Source organism: Rattus norvegicus, chromosome 6 (assembly GCF_036323735.1).
Source record: "Rattus norvegicus strain BN/NHsdMcwi chromosome 6, GRCr8, whole genome shotgun sequence".
NCBI lineage: Eukaryota > Metazoa > Chordata > Mammalia > Rodentia > Muridae > Rattus > Rattus norvegicus.
Genome location: NC_086024.1, coordinates 60,646,134 through 60,667,495, shown reverse-complemented (window position 1 = coordinate 60,667,495; position 21,362 = coordinate 60,646,134). Strand labels below are relative to the sequence as shown.

The 21,362-nt window shown below is 35.4% G+C and overlaps 1 protein-coding gene across 12 annotated transcripts in view; it reads right to left on the bottom strand.

Annotated features, from left to right (window-relative positions):
- The window catches only part of Dgkb (diacylglycerol kinase, beta), a 756,320-nt gene that overhangs the window by 456,925 nt on the left and 278,033 nt on the right, over positions 1–21,362 (bottom strand). For all 12 annotated transcript variants that reach the window (XM_063262362.1, XM_017594328.3, XM_063262364.1 and 9 more), the window contains 2 exons: positions 11,949–12,065; positions 1,021–1,094 (listed from right to left, as the gene is read on the bottom strand). In XM_063262362.1, the coding sequence (XP_063118432.1) occupies positions 1,021–1,094; positions 11,949–12,065 (191 nt within the window). The remainder of the gene's footprint in view (positions 1–1,020; positions 1,095–11,948; positions 12,066–21,362) is intronic.

Sequence of the window (21,362 nt, the reverse complement as noted above, 5' to 3'; positions counted from 1 at the left end):
ACCTCTTAATATTTACCATTTTCACGTTTTTATTATTTCTAAAGAAATTTAACTCCAAAGGTACATGTAACATGTGAAGCTTGTTGAAAAAAGTAATTTAGCATTATTATTTAATTTCTATTTTCATGAGCAAGGCAAATGATCTCTCTAAAAATAGGTTGCAAAAATTTAAATTTTTCAGTTTTTATGTTAGTTTGCCAGGATAAAACATAAGTATATGATATGAAAAGTAGTTTATAATATTTATTGAAAGAAAAACATGATAGTTATTTAATCACAGTAATTCAAAAGTTAAATGACTTTAGAAAAATTAACTTTCAAAGCTCCGTAATTGGGATGAAAAGTTTTCTAATTTGGAGTAAACAATGTATGTAGATCTACAGTCACTATGTTTTCCTTTTTCCTTTGTACCTATGAGATTAAGAGCACCCTCCCAGCAACATTAAGTCAGGTATAGCCCATTTCATGACTCCAGTGTATACTAGAACATACTTTTCAATGGTTTACTATTCATATTTGTGTATTTTATAATATAGTTTAATTATTAATTTATTACAAAAGTAAAATTTAGTATTATCAACTAGAACAAACACTGAGATTCTTGACAATATAGCTTGATTTTTATTCATGTTAGATATTCTGTGTTTCACCAAGAAACAACAGTATTATGAAACAAAATATAGGCAGAAAATTACCTTAATATATTTTGACTATATTTTGCACATAAATTCTGTTTCTTGGTAATAGCTGTGATTCACCAAGGGCCAACCTGTTGGCCATTTAGAAAACCAACTTCCGTTCAACATTGTTTATGAAACTGTGTCAAATATCAAGATACATAAACTCTGATAGTTACAATGATTATGAAAGGACATTATATGAGAATTTTGAATATAAAGAGAAAAGACTCCAATCAGTTTGTTACACATAGGTCATAGCTAGATTGAGAAGCAGTGTTGTTTATATCATTAACAAAGCTTACTTTGATATAGGAAAAGGACATGGCATTTAAAAGCATACCGTTCTCCTTGCTTCCCACCACTTTTAGGGTTGACAAAAACTAGAAGAGGATGTGTGCCAGGAATAGGAGTGATCTAGAAGGAAATATGGAGAAATTATTAGGATGGACCATATGTAGAGGACACCTGTTAGGTCTCATCATTCCCAAGTGAGCCTTTCTTTAAACTGGGTCTGGAAAATAATAGAAAATAATGACGGGCAAGAGATGAAAAAGAAAAGAAAACAAACAAATAACAGAAGAAAGAAAAGCGACAATTTTAGAACATTTTGTAAACTAGTAACAATGAATCAGTTTCTGAGAAACAAAGAAACATGTTGGGTATAAAGAAACTTCCTTTTGCAGAGTTCCTCTTACAGAGCTGATCACATGTGCTTTATGAAAAGCATCTCCATTTGTGTTTGTGGGCCACTCTCAGACCTAGTGTTCCTATTCACATTGTCTTGCCTCAGAATTTCTTCTTTGAAAACAGAGTCGCAGGGAGCTGTGTTTATTTGCTAAGTAGAAGTTCACTGACTATTGGTCTCCCTGTACTCCCTGTATAAACCGAGTTGATAGTGTTCCTGATCTCTGACTGTGTGGACTATCTATATCACTATCCATTTAGAGGTGGATCAAGAAGACAAAGTGACTTCCTGGTGAAATTGTGATTTAGTAATAAGTACACACTCACTCCAAAAACACACAAATTTGGACTCTTTAGAGAAATGGGATAGGAAGAGAAACAATACTTGTATTGTGTTTTTGCACTGATAACATGAGTTTATTGTTTTAGGTAGGGTAGCACAAAAATCTTGTATCTGATTGATTTGCCATCAATGAATGTATACTGGGTAGGAACATCATTGTTTAAAATAATGATATGCTAAATCAGAGCTCAGAACACAAATTAAAACCACATTAGCAAAAAAATTTATGAAACCAGTAGGATAGGTTAAATACTAAGTTGGTAAGTAGTTTCAGGTTAATCTTTATGTGGTGTTATCTCTCCCCTAGAGATGGTCCTTAAATATTTAATATGAAAATTGAAAGCAATCATTTCATTACAGTGTGCCCTTTCTTGCTGTCTGTTTTAATGGTATCAATTTAAATATTCCTTCCTCCAAATCTTAAGTGAAATGGTGGCTATCTAATGAGTTTGTGTAAGGAAATAAAGTTAAACTCTTCACACTGGCTAAATGAGAAGGGTGAATGAGATAGTCTTCACTTTTCTACTGTAGTTCAACTAATGCTGAAGTCAGTAACTGTATCGGTCTTTGTCTTACTTTTCCTAATAAAGAAAATGATGGTTCTTCTATCCTCATTCCCCTGTAACTACTAAGGTCGTGGAAGCTGTAGTGTCTGTAGTTACTTCCTGTTCCTACAACAAATATGCTCAGTTGATGCTAACAGACTGTCCACCCTCCTAGAACCTTGGTCCTAATATATGACATAGCTGCCCATTTTCCTATCAAAATCTAAAATGAGGAAACATCAAAAAACACATTAATTTTAGAATTAGCATACAAATTCCTTTACATTTCTTGTATTGCAAAACTGGAACTTCTAAATTTATCCTATACAAAATAGATGTGATAACATATGTACATTTCATTTTAATTTTCATATTATTTTTTAGTTTAAGCTTAATTTAAATCGCTATTCATTGATTTTAAACATAAGAATCTCAAACAAGTTTGTGTATGTTCTTATATGTGCATATGCATGCTATGCATATCTATATATAAGTATCAGCATATAAGTGAATGTGTAAGTGTATACATATATGTGTATACTAATATGCATGTGTGTGTGTGTGTGCTATATCTTCTTCACAGGAGTTATCTATCTACTTCAAACACTTCCCTACCTATGTTTGAGGCTAAATCTTTCAGTGTCTGTATTTAGTTAACTGTTAACATCTGGGGTCAGGGACTCTTATGGGCGAGTTGGGGGAGGATTGAAGGCCCTGAAGGGAACAGGAACTCCACAGGAAGATCAATAGAGTCAACTAATTTGAACTCTTGGGAGCTCTCAGAGACTGGACCACCAACACGGGCTGAACCAAGGCCCCCAGGACGTATGTAGCGTATGTAGCAAGTTTGCAGCTCAGTCTCCATTGGGTCCCCCACAATTGGAGCAGGGGCAATCCCTAAACTGCTGCCTGTCTGTAGAATCTGTTCCCAAGGAGGGACACTTGGTCTGGCTTCAGTGGGAGAGGATGCACCTAACCTTGAAGAGACATAAGTCTGGGTAGGAGGAATATGCTCAGAGAGGAAAGGGGGACGGGAAATGGGGTTTCTGACTCTGTGAGAGGATGAATGGGGAGAGGGGGAGGGAGAGAGGGACTGAGAGGGAGAGGGAGGGGGAGGGGGAGGGGGAGAGGGAGAGCTGGGTTCTTCCTGTCTGTTGCAAGGATACCGCGATGTTGCTGCTCTTGCCTGTTCTAGGTGAATACTGGGGACTTGATCTTGGGTCGTCATTTTTGTGTTGCAAGTACTTTCCTGACTGAGCTCTCTCCCCAGCTCCTAAATAAGGATTGGAGCAAAATTATAAAATTTCAAATAGTTACAATAATGATTGTTTTTCTTTCCTCACTTCTTACGTGGCTAATCACTATATTAGGTTGTATTTAAAATTCACACTTGGTCAGAATTCTTTTGAACGATTTCAAAGCCCTTTTCTGAGATAGGTATTGAAATATTTAAAAATATCATTATAAATTCCAACAAATATTGTTTTAAAAGGTTCCAAATTTCCTATATATATATAGAGAGAGATAGATAGATGTGTGTGTGTCTGTGTGTGTATGTCTGTGTGTATGTGTGTGTCTGTGTGTGTGTGTGCCTGTGTGTGTCTGTGCGTGTGTGTGTGTTTGTGTGTCACAGACTAGATTATAAAATAAGCAGAAAAACTGTAAATAATACAAGGGTGTTGTTTTGAAGCAGGTTGGATGGAGAAATAAATACAATGACTTAGAAGAATGAAAGAGGACTTGAAGAATTAGAATGATGACGTTTCACATGCGAGAAAGTCAAATGCCCAAGATGGGAATATAAAAGTAGAAAGGTCAGTCACCCGCTTTCCTTCTGCATCACTGTGGTTATAAAATAAGAGGATATCAAAGGCACTTGTGTATGCCATGAGTTACTGTGGTTCTGTGCTCCTTTGATAATGCCTAACTAACCCAGTTAATACCCATTTCCCTTCATTCAGTGTCGTCAGTGACAAAGCAGTAGCTATGAGGCTCAGGTGCTAAGGGAACACATAATGTTTGTCAGAGCAGAAATTTTATTTCAGGCAAATCTGGCACATTTTTCTATGCTCAGAGAAAAAGCTTTAAAACTGTGTTAACCTTTGCTTCTATAAAAAGAAGGCCTAGTTGCTTGAGTAAATGTGGATGCTAAGCAGACAGAAGTCTTAGATTTGAGAGCCAAAGACCTGCAGTGTTATCTAGTCTTTGTCAAGTTTGACAAGTTGAAATGCTTTTGGTCTAAGAAAAGGGACAATAGAGTTGAGAGATTTTTCCTATTTTATTTTCATTTCAGTGGCTTTTGAGGCTTATAGAACGAGTGTTTACATATGCATATGTGTACAAATATAAATGAATGTTTCAGATATTGAGCTTCCAATGTCTTGTAAGGTAAGTGGATAAATAATGAGTAGAAAAGCAGGCTTATGTCTCCTCTGGTGAAGTATACAGGCAGTTGCTGTGAAGCTTCTCCCATCCTCATTCCAACACACAGAAAGAACATGTGAACACACAGGAAGCTGCTTGCTGCCTCCAAACCGAAAGAATGGAGCCCATGGTCAAGGAGTTCATCTGCGCCATGCTCTTGACCATCTCTTCCTCCAGCTCTGCGGTAAAAAATGCCTCAAGTGTAAGCCTTAACTGTCCTGTGGCATTTTATTATCAAAGACCTAGGACCCAAATACAGGATGGTTGGATTCTGTGCTTTCTATAGAAGAGGAGTAACCATTGCTCTCCTTCCTGTCCGGCATGGACCATTTAACTTAAGAGGAACTAAGGCGGCTTTGAAGATAACACAGAGACGTTACTACTACAAGTTAGCACTACTCCTGATGAAAATGCGAAGCTGTCCCCATACCCTACCTCAGCACTCTTTTCAAGTGAGACAAAAACACGAATGGGGATCGTGGCTGTTACTGCCTTGTTTTTCATTATCTTATATACTGTATAACCTAAATGTGGTGGACATGAGTGAAAAGTAAGACCCATCATATAGGATTCATATGGAATCAGGCATAGTGAAATACTTTATTGTCTGTCACACATAGCAATACACATACTTTTCCAGAAGAAGCTGTTAAAAAATGATGTCAAAACTGTGAAAGATATTCTATTTTATCTTATATTATGCAATTGTCAATTAAGGTTATGGGCATACCCAATGTCAGTCTCTGACTTCATAACTTAAATTGTCTCAGATAATCTTAATTCACTAAAATTCTTCATCCTGATTTCTAGAAATCAGTGCCTCTCCATGCAGCACTCAGTCCAAAGCGATGGATATGTATTGTAATGTAAGTTCCATGTACTGAAGAAGTGAGCATAAACACTTTGCTTAGTTTCTCCAACTTGGTATGGCTGACATATATAAATGAAGTCTTATGGGAATATCTCATAATTACATTTTTAGAAACTTTAAGTTTTTTATTGCTCCAAAATTTCATATTCACACAAAAATACTTCAAGGATGATAAAAAGGGGCTTTTATACCAAACCATCTAAAATTGCACTGCCAAAATTGTATTTTATTACTTTACTTTAGTATTGCCTACCTGAACGATATTTTTATCTTGTTTGATTCAATCCAGTCATCAAACTTAGAAGTTAATGTATATCTGGAATAGTTTCTTCTTTCTCCCCTCTCTCCCTCTCTTCCCTTCCAGCTTTCCTTGATGGCTTAAGACCACCCTTCCCTCTTTTCTTTACTTTGAGATAAGTTCTGGTCTCAAAATCACTCTTAAAGGATGAGGCAACTTCTAATCCTCCTCTATCAGGTCCTGAATGTTGGGATTAAGAACATACCCCATCATGACCATTTTATGTATTTTTGTGAATCCAACCCTGGGCTTCCTGAACACCAGACAAGGTGTCTGCTACCTGAATCATCCTAAGCCTCAGAGGGCTTTACCTAAAGAATATTTTTAAGACAATTGGTAAAATAAGACGACCCAAGGACTGCATCACAGACATACATTAGTGTTATAATTACCGTTAGTTTCTTACTTCTAAATATAACCTTTAACCGAGAGCTTTTTTGACTTATAATTACATAATTTCATCTTTCCCCTGTGTTCCTTTAAACCCTGTCATGTGTCCCTCTTTCAAATTCGTAGCTTTCTTTTTATTAACTGTTACTACAATCATAGTTGAATATGTGCATACACGTTTATTCCTAAGTATAACCTACTCAGTCTCTTAAATATTTCAAATATGTGTATTTTCAGGGCTGACCATTTGTATTGTAAAGTTAGTTGGTGTGCTCTTCCCTAAGGAAGACTGTTTTCCCACTATCTGTATTCTTTAGCTGCCTGAAGTTCCTTGTGTACGGTTGAGGCTTTGTAAGCTTTCTGCCATCCACCTCAGCTTGGCTATTGTTCTTGTCCTTGTTTGGTTCATGTTTATGCTGTCATGTTGGTGACAGTTTATGGGTGTAGTTTTTGGCATTAGGAAGCAACATAATCTTACAGCAAAGACCCTGGGCATCTTATTTTCAAATCCGTTTATCCTTCTTCAGCAATGTTCTCTGAACCTGAGGTGTGGGAGTATTTTGTGAATATACCCATCATCAGGACTGGGGTCATGGTTTTACTTTTTACTGGATGTGGTTTTTCTGTGCTGCCTGTTGCAAAAGACGTTTCCCTTACCTGGGTGAGTTGTGAGGACTACACATATCTTCGTGTATAAGGACAATGCTTAGATTATTATTAGGAATTATGCTGGTTTAGTAAGTTGTTGGCTGGGGGGTTCTCCTTCAAGGTCCATCAATGTGTAGCTGGCTAGCTTTTCAGTACCAGAAATAACTTCCCTCAAGTTCAGGGGGTCTTAAGTCCAATTAGGAGTTTAAAAAAATCATTATAAAAACATTTAGGAATGAAGTCAAAAAGTATGATATAAAAAAAAACACATGCACTGCTATGATAAAATATTTTGTATGCTTTTATTGAGATAAAAAGCAAAAGAAATAACCATCAATAAATAATCCTTTGAGCCTGAAGCGATGCTCACCTGAAGGCATATACTCATGCGGAAGATGAGATCACTGCACAATAGAGCAGGATGTAATAGAGACGACATCCCTCTTCAGATACTCCCTCAGTCTCCCATTACCCAAACTCTGTGCTTGAAATGTCTCTGAGGCACCCTGTACTTTCTCAAAGTCGCAAAGAATTATTAGTACAAAGAAACTGCTAATACTGGGTTCTCTTCCACGCAGCATAGACTTCATCCTTGTAAGTCTAGTAGAGTAAATTTAGAGTGTGACTCTGGAGATAAATTGGTTGTGAGTCTAGTTCAACACTTCCCTACAGAGGCTCACACCTTCAGTAATACCGTCTTATTTGATCACTCTTAATACCATCAAGATGTGTTTTACCTCAAATTTATATTCATTCTTTCTCAAGAATTTCATGTCAGTCTGACTACTTGTGTTATATTCTTTGGCATTGAATTAATTCTTAAATTACAATCTCCTGAAGCCTTCGGCATCTGAGCTAACGTCAACTTTGCCACTTCAGACCCAAGAGTTTCATCTAAATTGTCCATGTATTCATTATTTTCTAGGTGGATTCTATTCTCGAAATATTTCTCTACTTACAAATCTCTATGGTAAGTTTTTGATACTATAACCTTTAGTTACTTACGGCAGCTATGAAATGCTCAACCAATCCTCCAATAAGCTAACTTTAACAAGAGTGAGCCTTTTAAAATACACTGAGTAACATAATGTTTCTGTATAACCTTTCCCAGTGTGTTTATAACACTCACATCAAAAGTCAGAGTGCTCATGAAAGCTTTTCCAGACTTGGAACAACTATTACTATTACTTGTTACATCTCTACAGGACTCTATAATTTTCAGTGTTGATTTTCACTCTAGGTATAATGTTATTGTTCCTAAAGCTTAGGAGTCATACTTGATAGCTGTCTAATTCTCATAAACACTACTAGCTAATGCTCTTCGATTTGAATTAGTTGTCCATATATATCCTTCTGGCATGTCATCCTTAATTACACGTGACTTCAAATTTTGGCCTTGATATTTGTCTTACTCAACCCTCTGTCTTGTGTATTATTTAGAAACTAACAGAATATTTGTAGAGGTGAACTCAGTTGTATTTTGGTTGTTTTAATGTTGTTAGTGGCTTGTTTTTGTTTTTTGTTGTTTTGATTGATTGTTTTGAGGCAGACTTTTCTGTGTAGCCCCAATTCACCAGAAACTCATTCTGTACACCAGGCTGGCCTCAAATTCAGAGATCTGTCTGTCTCTGCATCCCAAGCACAGGTATTAAAGGCATGTGACATTGCCACCCAGCTGAAAGGCTATAGTTCTTAAAACTGTAAACTAATAACTCAACATATAAACAGAAATTAGAATGACTCTAAGAATTGATTTAAAAATATTCAATAAGTTTAGAGAATTATACATACTGACTAAAGAAATGAACTGACAGGTTGGAGATTTAGCTCAGTGGTAGAGCGCTTGCCTAGCAAGCGCAAGGCCCTGGGTTCGGTCCCCAGCTCCGAAAAAAAGAAAAAAAAAAAAAAGAAATGAACTGACCTGCATACATACTAAACAGTTGTTATAGTACATGTGTTTATCTTTAATTCATCCGTGACTACAAAACATAAAGTCAAAAAGACATAAGGATAAATGAATTGTGTGGAAAACATACCAGTTTGAATTAAGATATTAATGATTAAGGTCCCCTTTATCACAGGTTTGATTACAAATTGTATTTTTTTCATTATCTGGTGATGTTTTTTAATTAAGAAATTTTACATAATATTTAGGATCTAGGTAAATATCTCGTAATAAGCTTAATTGAGCATTATTTTCTATATTTGTTCACAAATAGGATAATTCTTATTATCATTAGAGTTCTTGCATGCTAAAAACTGACATTTCCATTACATTTGATACTATATTTGAAGTGTAAACCTGTGGTGTGAGCAATGACAAAGACAGAGTGCTAAACCACTGCAATTTGAAGTCCCATAGGACTTGGGTTAATTAATGAGATTCATCCTAGGGTTATGCATGATCTATTACTTCCTCTAATTAGAAATAATAATCCTGATCATTATACTGGTTAGTTGGAAAGGAAGAAGATGAATGTGCCTAACTATGATTAATCTTCTTATAGCAGTGTAGACCTCTCCTGTCAATGAGTTATATGCAAACTGGACTGCTACTCAATGCTTTTCCAGGACATACATTATATAAAGTTCACAGATGATTATTATTTGGGTATATATATATTTTACATTAATTTAAGAAACAATGATTTTACTGTTTTGAAGGTGATAAGCAACCATAAAATATTTTCTACTTGGAATCAAATAATTTTTAAGGGATATTTTCCCATTTTTCATTCTGATCAAAATTATGTGAGGTCACACATGCAAGATGAAACACAATTATACACAGGATAATACACAAAATTTAAACCCCAAGTTCTTGACAATTACACTTCTATTTATTTAACACTGTTTTGTCTGAATTGATGTCTTCATTTCTCAACTAACACTTTTAGCTGATAATTTCTTATGCCAGCAATGGTATGAAGAATTGTCATTGTTGATCATGTGCAATTTAACATGTCTATCCTTATCTATACAAGGATAAATACTTCATTTTCGTCTCAAATAAATATTAAAATAAAACTTATGTCACCACATAACTATAAAATCTTTATGATACTCTGTATGCACCATTTAGTTCTTGCTTTAAACTGAAAAACAGCAAATCTGACTATTTAAAGCTTAGGAATTAGGAAGCATAGATATTATTTTTCTAGTGAATATGTTATTTTGTCTCAGACCTTCAAACAACACAATGATACATGAATGAGCATAGTATTTACAAATTCTAACTTCACATACATATTTAGATTTATTGAGTAAGGTACAAGATACTGTGGAAGATATCACACAGACTAAGCCAGGGATTTCTTTACTCAGACTGTGACTCTGCCCTGACTAATGTCAGGTATATGGGGTATTTTCTAAATTCTGACTATCAAAACTATAGTTTTAAATATGGTAATAAGCATAATGATAATGAGTTTATGTTCAGAGAATTATCTCACTAATACAAACTACGACAAATATATATATAAAATAGTGTCTGAATTCTTGTGTTATCTGAAACATTTGCATATGTTCAAAGCTTCCTTTTTTATGATAAGGAATATGCACCTAAGCACCTGTTAAATGTGCTTAAATTTACAAATTGTGCTTTTAGGCAGTGTCCCAGAACTACTAACAATGTAAACTAATCAGTATTTATAATTTTATATTAAATTTCAATGTTGATAATACTTGGAAAAATGGATGACATCACAGTAAAATTTTTGCTATCAAAATTGTAGTCAAATTTCAAATTGGAGATGAATCATGCATGAGATTATTAAATACATGGATATGATTTCCAAAAATAAAACTGAGATATATTATTTCATGACTGAATTATGTATATATATATGAATATAATGCCATTTGTTTGAAATTTCTTTTTGCATTTAAGTTTAATTACTCAGGAAATATTTTCTATTTGTAGTATATTTAATTAGATTACAAAAATTACCTCATTATCAATTGGTAAGCAATTATTATTTAGGTTTCAGTGAACTTTTCAAAATTCTAATTAAGCAATTATTAGACATATTCTGTTTACTCTTAACTGTGCTACTGATTATGGGATATGAAGTATGTGATACATAGTATCGCAAATAATTTAATAGTTATTAAAGATAAAATCATTAATTAAATATGATTAAAATTAATATGTATTAGGATCCCAAGTGTTGTATGCAACTGTATTCTGCAGTCATCTATGTGATAAGCAGTTGATGCAAAGAAAAGCCTGGGACTTTAAATGCATTAATAGAAAATAAAACTCAGAGAACTATGTAATTGAAAACATGAAAGAATCAAGTAATCAAACATTTCTAGACCTTAAAATGATGTTGTTTACTTTAATAAATACTCATTTTTATAACATGAGCAAATTAGCTAAATATATTTATTGTGCAAAACAATTTATAATGTAGGTGGATAGGATATGTTTTATGTCAGAAGTCAAAGTGATAATTCTTAGGTTTCTAAAAACTTCCAGCCACTTCTCTTTGTCTGAATTATAATTATGTATGATCGTTGAGTTCAATTTAAAATAGAAAATATTGATACATTACATGGAATACCTCATTTTGTTATTTTATTTTAAAAATTTATTCGCACAGATAGCATTCTTTCCTAAAGGTATATGCTCACAATTAAATTCACTCCTCATAATTAGACCCACACAGAGTATATGCATTTATGTGAGTGAACATATGCATGTATACATGTGTGTTTTTATGTGGGATTATAACTGGATGGAGGCAGATAATAAATGTAAATAGCCCAAGTGTGGACAATAAAGTTAAATATTACTTTTAAACTTTCACATTCACATTAGTTTTTTGCCAATTTTATTTTAAATGGAGATAACGATATAAATCACTAATCTGTCCAGAATGTCATTCTGTCAATCAAGTACAAGACTGACATTTTGATAAATTAATAATGATTTTTCTGAAGAATTCTACTGAAATAATATAAATGATGAGAGAATGTGTTGATAACTGAACATATGTGCTCCTCAGAGTATGACAGTAACAAATATGAATGCTACTATAATTTGTACTTTTGAAACCATTACCTGCAAACCTTGTCCATCCATAGTGACAGAGTTAGCTCTTTGCATTTTGTTCTTGTCTGTCACTTTATTTGGCTGCTGGGAGCTGCCCTTTTCCTTTTTAGCTGTTGACTGTCTTTCCTGTAACAAAGAAAAAAATATATAAAATATATTTTATAAATTGGGTTAAATTTAAGAGGCGGTAATGGTTGTTAGAGGCAGCCCTTTTAAAACATCTCTATGGTTATAAGCTTAGGCCTGATTAGCTAATCTGGAATGTGTTCTAAAAAAATACAAAAAAACTTTTCCCTTTAACTGAATCAATATAATTAATTGGCAACATGACCAAAATATTATATCAAAGAACAGTCTGGAAGAAATCAAAATTTAATGATTCAGAAGCACCCAATATCCAAAGTCTGTAAGAACTATTACAATTTATTTCCTACACAGGCAATAAAATAGAAAGATTACTAATGAAAGATTTCATTTAGCATTAAAAACAGTATTTATAAATACATTCACCATTGCAAATTATCACTACATAAATGAATTTTGAGGCTAGTATGTATATTAGAGATCTTAAGAAATACTCAATTTAATTAAAAAAAAGGAATTGAAAAGTTTAGTTTCTGTTCCTTGGAATTCTTTATTCCCATAATGAAATAAATAGGTGAAAATCTAAATACATACACCTGTGTGTGTTTATGTATGCATGTCTGAATCTGTATATATAATAATTGCTCTCTTCTTTCCTCTTCTTTTAGTCTCCTTATTCTTTTCAAATTGATCAAGAATTATTACCACTAGTCATCTTCTATTCAAATCATCAATAAGTTTCTCATTGATACACTAAATGTTCGTCTTCTCTACTTAAACCACAGTTGGTGTCAGAATGAATGTCTTCTTATTTCTTGAGCTCATGCCTCACTCTGCTTCGAGGACACTGCTCCTCCTTGCGGCTGTCTTTGTATTTTACTCTGTGTGGGCTCAGTCTCCTTTGCTTATTCTTTTATCCTATATGGATCCTACTTGACCCAATCCCCTTGAAAACTTGCACTCGCTTTTATTGCGAAGTTTTTCTTTTCAATTTTATGAAGATGTTTCTATCCACACTTTCAATCCAGAAACTTAGCTTCTCTATACAAATACCCATTCAATCTCTCTATATATATATATTTAAAATAGTTCTGCAACTGTTCTGCATTCTGTGGAAAATTGGCTCGTAATATTTTGACAACATGGTCTTGACATTCAGACGTCTGGTCAGACGGTAGAACAGCTTCTCTAGTCATTTATTCTTTTTTCTCAATAACAATTTTATATTCCTGAGAATATCCACAAAGGCTCCTACAGAAGAGAATGTTGTCCTACTGATACAGAGTATACCTTAACCACTGTATAATAATTGTGTAACAAGATTTAAACAATAACATTTCTAAAGTTCATAAAATATTGCATTGAGAAATCTTGGGGAATATCTAGGCCTGCTAAGAAAGAATCTGGTAATTGATTAGGAATGTCTGCCCATGTGCACTTTATTGGTTTAGTGTCCGTGAACTTCCTATCACTTACTCACATGCATTTCATAATTGTTCTAGAGAATTGTTAATGTGGGTTTTTAATTTCTGCAATTTGGAAATATATTCTTTTGTAGCTTTAAGAGAAAATTTCTTTTTATACATAACATGGTTTACATATAACAGATAGTTTATCAATACAATGCATAAGAAGATTCTATCATAGGACAAGACTTGAAATTAGGACAAATGGGATAAATCACATTTTGCAGTTAAGGCATTACAGAATCTGAAGTTCCTATGCAAAGCAGTGATGGTGTCATTCTTCAAAGCGTTGTTAGGATTCAGTACAAAAATACCCAATAAATTCTTCAGTATCGTACCTGATTAGAATAGTGCACAATAAATACAAAGGACAAATCATGTAAAATAAATAGGTAAAGGGAAAACTCTTCAGGAGATCATTGGTTTTGCTATTAGAAAGTGGTTCTGAGTTTCAAATTCATGCTGGTAAAAAAGTAATGCTTCCACAGCACATTTAAATCACTGAGACAAGCATCTGTGTTTGAAACTGTTCAACTGGGTCAGTTCGAAAGCAACACTATGGTAGATTGAAATGAAGTAGCTTACTTCAGGTTTTTTGATGCACTTATATAAGTCATGGAGTCAGAAATATGTGTGTAAAACGGTTTAAAACCAGGATTCTACAGCATATTGCATTGCTATTTAACATCAATATTTTAAAAAGCCAAGATAAGAAGCAAATAAAATCTATTTAGTTATTACTGTAACTGGTCATTGTGGTGACACTCACATCAGACATCATCAAGAGCAGAGAATGAGGGGTCATTTTCTCAACAGTCTGTGGAGGGCACTAAATAAATGGTGTGGAGGAGAAAATTATAAACACTAACCCAAACACTATTGCTGATGCCAAGAGGTGCTTGCTGACAGGAGACTGATACAGCTGTCTTCTGAGAGGCTCTGCAAGATGCTGACCAATACAAATGTGTATGTTTGAAGCCAACCATCAGAATGATCACAGGGACCCCAATGGAGGTGTTAGGGGAAGGACTGAAGGAGCTGAAGGGGCCTTTTCTGGCATCAATAGAAGGGGAGACCCTTGTTCCTGTGAAGGCTGGATGCCTGAGTGTAGAGGAATGCTAGGGTGCTGAGGCTGGAGTGGGTGGGTGGGTGGAGTAGCACCCTCATAGAAGCAGGATGGGGGGGTGGGAGAGGGGTTTGCAGAGGGGAAGTCCGAAAGAGGATAACATTTGTAATGTAAATAAATAAAATATCCAATTAAAAACATCCCTTAAGACTCAAAATTGAATTTTCAACTGTTGAGATTGTATTTCTAACATCTAGCATGACAAAAAAACAAAACAAAACAAAAAACAAAAAACAACATAAAAAAACCCAAACAAAAAACAAAACCCAAGATCTACAGAGCAATTTCTAAAATCTTCAGTGGAGAGTGGGAGGATGATGCCATGTTGGAACATTTGCCTAGCCTCTCACAGCCTGCACTACAAATAAATATACATATTGTTTATTGTGTATCTCTGTGTATAATTTGTCTAATATTAAAATGGTAAACATTCACTTAAAACCACATATATCAAGAAAACAAGGGTATTTCTTTTCAAAAAATATTTTCTATTGGATATTTTATTTATTTACATTTCAAATGTTATCCCCTTTCCCAGTTTCCTTCCCCCCAAACCCAGGACCCCCATCCCATCCCCCTACCCCTGCTCCTATGAGGATGCTCCCCCACCCACCCACTCCCCACTCCCACCTCCCTGCCTTGGCATTCCCCTACACTGGGGCATTGAGCCTTCAGAGGACCAAGGGCCTCTCCTCCCATTGATCTTACTTTGTAAGATGTGTAAGTTGACTGAGTTTGGAGAAATAATCAAGAGTCTGAGTGAGAGGTGGGAGAAGCTAATGCTCTAGTGCCCGCGTCTTCAGAGTTCACTTATTATTACACTCACATGTTTCATATTTCCAACCTGTCTCGTGGTTCTCTGAAATATTTATGGAACTTATGTACAGAGCATAAGTTAACCAAGAGAGTATTAGCTACAGTTTCTGACATCCACTTAGAAAACCCTTACTTTTTCTGTCCTATGAGGACCAAGGAGGGGAAACACTTACATCCTTTAAAAAATGCTGTCCAGAGAGCTTTGCCTGACACTCTAAGAGAGCATTAATCTTGCCACTATGATATTAAGAGAACAAATTACCAATGTTAAAACAATGTTGTTTCAGGAAGAGCTTCCCATCTTTTTAACCCCAACTTCACACAGAAAAAATCCTTTGGGAACAATGGTGAGCTGGGTTTGCCTTTTAACCTGCAGTCTCGATTTTCAGCGTTTTTGAGCTCTAAGCCACTATTTAAGACAAATTCCCTTCTGCCAGATAAATTATCCTAGGTAAAAATGAGTGGGAAAATTATTCCTTTAGTCAAGAGAAATTATTCAAACATTGAAAAGAACTCTCCAAGACCACGAGAATATAGAACATATAACCACAAACTTAAAAAACGCAGTTATTGATATTTGAGCGTTTTCAAATATCAACCACTTGTGTTTGCTATGCAGACATTTTAAACACAAAATTCAATGTTATTTTGATTCTCAGGCTTCAAGAGTCACGCAACAGATCTTAACAGGGAAATGCATTGTATTTGAATTCCCGGAGAATAATCATTATAATAAGCAGAGAGGAAAAAGCCAGGCACCATTCACAGAAAACAGAAAGAGAGAATAAATGGGGGGGGGGGGACTCACTTTAAATACTTGCTGTACAAACGAGCCTTTTTCTGTACCATGCTGATTCTGAGAGGTGCAGTGTTTGTACAGTGGTGAAAGCTGCTCTCTCAAAAGAGATGTTCATGACAATGCTTAAGCCTGCTGCTATCGATCACTTGACAACTACAAGCAGCGAGTGATGATTATCTCCAGCACAGGAGTTTCTCTTTTCTGTGCAATCTCAGCATGAGAAACTTACAACCACAGAGCACTTGGCTTCATATAAAACCATAAGAAAACATGCTCTGCATTAACTGCAGACATTGCTTGGATCCCAGTACTTGCCTTCTCAGCCACCACACCAGTGGTATGCATGGGATTACCACCCTTTCTGAGACTGGGATACGGTCACAGAAATCACCCAGAAATGCTGAGAAATTAGCCCATTGCATCGTGTTCTTGTTTGTGGTATTTAAAGAGTCCTTGCAATACTTCAGGGTTATCAAATTTAATAGTTTCCAGACAAAAAATATAGTAACTACCTGCTGTTGGTAGTGACCTATTCTGCAGTTTGAATATTTCAATGGCCAAATGTATCTCAAATAAAAAGTCAAATCATGTAAATCTATGGGGAATACTGAGAAGCTATATTAAAACTTAGTTGATGACCAGAATTCTTGATTAAATTTACATATAAAAGTTAAGCATAGGAGAGATAGATGGCTCTGAAGGTAAGAGCACTGGCTGTTCTAATAAAAACCAAAATAGAATCATAAAAAACAAATGAAAGGAGAAGTGGTAGAGAGAGTTATGAGGAAAGGAAAAACATGGCACAATTTATGTGTGAGGATGTTAAAATGAAACCTGTTATTTTTTGTTAAACAAAAATTAATTAAAAACTTCAAATGAACAAAAAAAGTTAAGCACAAACAAAATGAATGACAGTCTAATGATACCCATTTCTTGATTTAAGATCTTACTTTTAGATTTATTCATTTAATTTTATGTGCATGAGTGACTTGCCTACATATAGGACATGTACCACATGAACACCTGTGGATGTCAGAGAAGGGTGTCAAAAAGCTGTAAGGTGGCCTGGAACTACTGTGACAGACAGTTGTGGGCTGCTACGTGGACACCGGGAATGAAACCTGAGCTCGCTTTTAGATGAGCAAGTGAGGAGGAACACCTATATGTCTTCCCAACCCCCATTTCTCAATTTAAATAAAGCTTTATTTCAATAAAAGTAACTCTGGACAAAGGCATATGTATGGCTTTAGAGTCACACTCCTCCTGTTGCTTATTATATTGTAGGCTATTTCCCATTGAAAGTCACTATTTATGCCACCTTAAAAAGGAGAAGATTTATGCCAGGATAAACATAGAAAATGGACTCACTGGTACTGGGAGAAAATAGCAGTTCAATAATAGCGGGAACTTGAACAACTCAGTGAAAGTTTTTATTAAAACATGTTTCCATTAAACTCTTCATGTGTCTCTTGTTGAGGCTGTACATTGCAGTGAGGCTTGAGGTGAGGAAGGACTTTCTTCCTGTTTTTAATTTATTTTTCTTGGAGATCTTATGCATTTTCATTTCAAATGTTATCCTTTCCATACCCTCTCTGTCCTCCCCCTGCTTTTACAAGGTTGCTTCCATTCCCACTCACCCACTCCCACCTCAATGCCCTGGCATTCTCCTACATTGGGGGAATGAGCCTTCATAGGACCAAGGGCTTTTCCTCTCATTGTGCTGGACAAGGCCATGTTCTGCTACATATGCAGCTGGAGTCATGGGTCCCTCCATGTGTACTCTTTGATTGGTGGTTTAGTCCCTGAGAGCTCTGGGAGTTCTGGGTGGTTGATATTGTTCTTCCTATGGGGATGCAAACCCCTTCAGCTCCTCCAACTCTTTTCCTAGCTCCTCCATTGCAGTCCCATGCTCAGTTCGATGATTAGCTGCAAGCATCCTCATCTATATCAATAACGCTCTTCCAGAGTCTCTCAGGAGACATCCATATCAGGCTCCTGTCAACAAGCTCTTCTTGGCATCAACAATAGTGACTGGGTTTAGTGGCTGCATATGGGATGGACCTCCAGGTGGGACAGTCTCTGGGTGACTTTCCTTTAGTCCTTGTCCCCCTCTTTGTCCCTGTATTTACTCCTGTGAGTTTTTTGTTCTCCACTCTAAGAAGGAAGGAAGCACCCAAGCATCCACATTTTGGTCTTCCTTCTTCTTAGCTTTTCCAAGCTATTTTTTTTCTTTTAATTTTAGATCTTAGCCATTCTGACTGGTGTGAGGTAAACTCTCAAGGCTGTTTTGATTTGCATTTCCCTGATGTTGAACATTTCTTTAGGTGTTTCTCAGCCATTCAATACTCCTCAGTTGAGATTTCTTTATTTAGCTCTTTACCCTATTTTTAATAGGAATATTTGGTTCTCTGAAGTCCTAATTTCTTGAGTTCTTTGTATATTTTGGATATTAGCCCTCTATCTGTGTAGGACTGGTAAAGATCTTTTCAGAATCAGTGTTTTGCTGTTTTGTCCTGTTGACATTGACCTTTGTCTTGCAGAAGCTTTGCAATTTTATGAGGTCTCATTTGTTGATTGTTGATCGTAGAACACAAGCCATTGGTGTTCTGTTCAGGAAATTTTCCTCAGTGCCCATGTGTTTGAGGCTCTTCCCCACTTTCTTTTCTACTAGTCTCAGTGTATCTGGTTTTATATGGAGGTTTTTGATCCACTTGAACTTGAGCTTTGTATAAGGAGCTATGCATGGGTTGAGTTGCAGTCTTCTGCATGCTGACCTCCAGTTGAACCAGATCCAATTTTCTGAAAATGCTGTCTTTTTTCCATTGGATGGTTTTAGCTCCTTTTTCAAAGATCAAGTGACCATAGGTGGGTGGGTTCATTTCTGGGTCTTGTATTCCATTCATCTACTTGCTTGTCTCTATACCAATGCCATGTACTTTTTATCACGATTGTTCTGTAATACAACTTGAGGTCAGGGATGGTGATTCCCCCAACAGTATTAGCTATGCTGGTTTTTTCTTTGATATTCCAATGAATTTTCAAATTGTTCTTCATAATTCTATGAAGCACTGTGCTGGAATTTTGATGATGATTGCATTGAATCTGTAGATTGCTTTTGGTGAGTTCGCCATTTTAATGTATTTATCCTGCCAATCCATGAGCATGGGAGATGTTTCCATTTTCTGAAAGCTTCTTCAATTTCTTTCTTCAGAGGCTTGAAGTTCTTCCTGTATAGATATTTCACTTGCTTGGGTTGCGTCACACCAAGGTATTTATTATTATTTGTAATTATTGTGAAGGTTGCCATTTCCCTACTTTCTTTCTCATTCTCTTTATCCTTTGAATAGAGGAAGGCTACTGATTTGTTTTGAGTTAATTTTACATCCATCCACTTTGCTGAAGTTGTTTATCAGGTTTAAATGTTTTCTGATGGAATTTTTGGGTCACTTAACTGCAAATAATAATATTTTAACTTCTTCCTTTCCAATTTGTATCCCTTTGACCTCCTTTTGTTGTCTTATTGCTCTGGGTAGGACTTCAAGTACTATACTGATTAGGGAGGGAAAGAGTAGGCAGTCTTGTCTGGTCCCTGACTTTAGTGGGATTGATTCAGGTCTCTCTCCATTTAATTTGATGTTGGCTACGGTTTGCTGTATATTGCTTTTACTGTGCTTAGTTGTGAACCTTGAATTCCTGATCTTTCCAAGTCTTTTGCCATGAAGGGATGATAAATTTTGCCAGATACTTTCTCAGCATCTAATGAGATGATCATATTTTTTTGAGTTTGTTTATGTAGTGTATTACATTGATGAATTTCCGTATATTGAACCATATCTGTACCCTGGGATGACACCTACTTCGTCATGATGGATGATCATTTTGATTTGTCCTTGAATTCTATTTGTAAAAATCTTATTGAGTATTTTTGTGTTGATATTCATAAGCAAAATTGTTCTGAAGTACTCTTTCTTTGTAGGGTCTTTGTGTGGTCTAGGTATAACCGTAATTATGGCTTCAAAGAATAAATTGGGTAGTGTTCTTTCTGTTTCTATTTTGTGGAATAGTTTGGACAGTATTGATATGAGGTCTTCTATGAAGGTCTGATATAATTCTATACTTAATCTATCTGGTTCTGGGCTTCTTTTGGTTCAGAGACTTTTAATGACTGTTTCTATTTCTTTGGGTATTATGAGACTGTTTAGATGGTTTATCTGAACCTGATTTAACTGTAGTACCTGCTATCTGTCTAGAAAACAGTCCATTTCATCCGGATTTTCCAGTTTTGTTAATTATAGACTTTTTCAGTATGATCTGATGTTTTTTGAAAAGCCTCAGTTTTTGGGGTTGGGGATTTAGCTCAGTGGTAGAGCGCGTGCCTAGCAAGTGCAAGGCCCTGGGTTCGGTCCCCAGCTCCGAAAAAAAAAAGCCTCAGTTTCTGTTGTTATATCTCCCTTTTCATTTCTGATTTTGTTAATTTGGATACTCTCTTTGTCCTTGGTTTTATTATAGAAAAAGACAGTTTGGTCAATGGAATAGAATCAAAGACACGAAAATAAATTCTCACATATATAAACACTTGATATTTGACAAAGAACCATAAGCCATATAATAGAAAAATTAATGTATCTTTAACAAATGGTTCAGATTCAAGCGAATGTCTGTGGGTAGAAGAATGCAAGTGGATCCATATCTACCCTGCACAACACTTAAGTCAAAGTGTATCACAGACTTCAACATTAAAACGATTATAAATCTAAGAAAAATGTGGGAAGTAACTTTTAGATCATTGGTACAGGGGACAACTTTATAAACAGAGCACCAATAGTTCCATCACTAAGATTAATAAATAATAAATTGGATTTCATGAAATTGAAAAGCTTTTGAAAGGCTAAAGACACCATCAATAGGACAAAACAGTAGCCTACAGAATAGGAAAAGATTTTCACCAACTTTACATCCAACAGAGTATTAGTATCAAAAATATATAAAGAACTCAATAGATTTGACACCAACAAACCAAATAAATTTATTAAAACTGGGGTAAAGAGCTAAACAGAGATTTTTCAACGAAGGTATCTTGAATGGCCAAGAAGCCCTTAAAGAAACCTTCAATGTCCTTTCTTAACAGGACA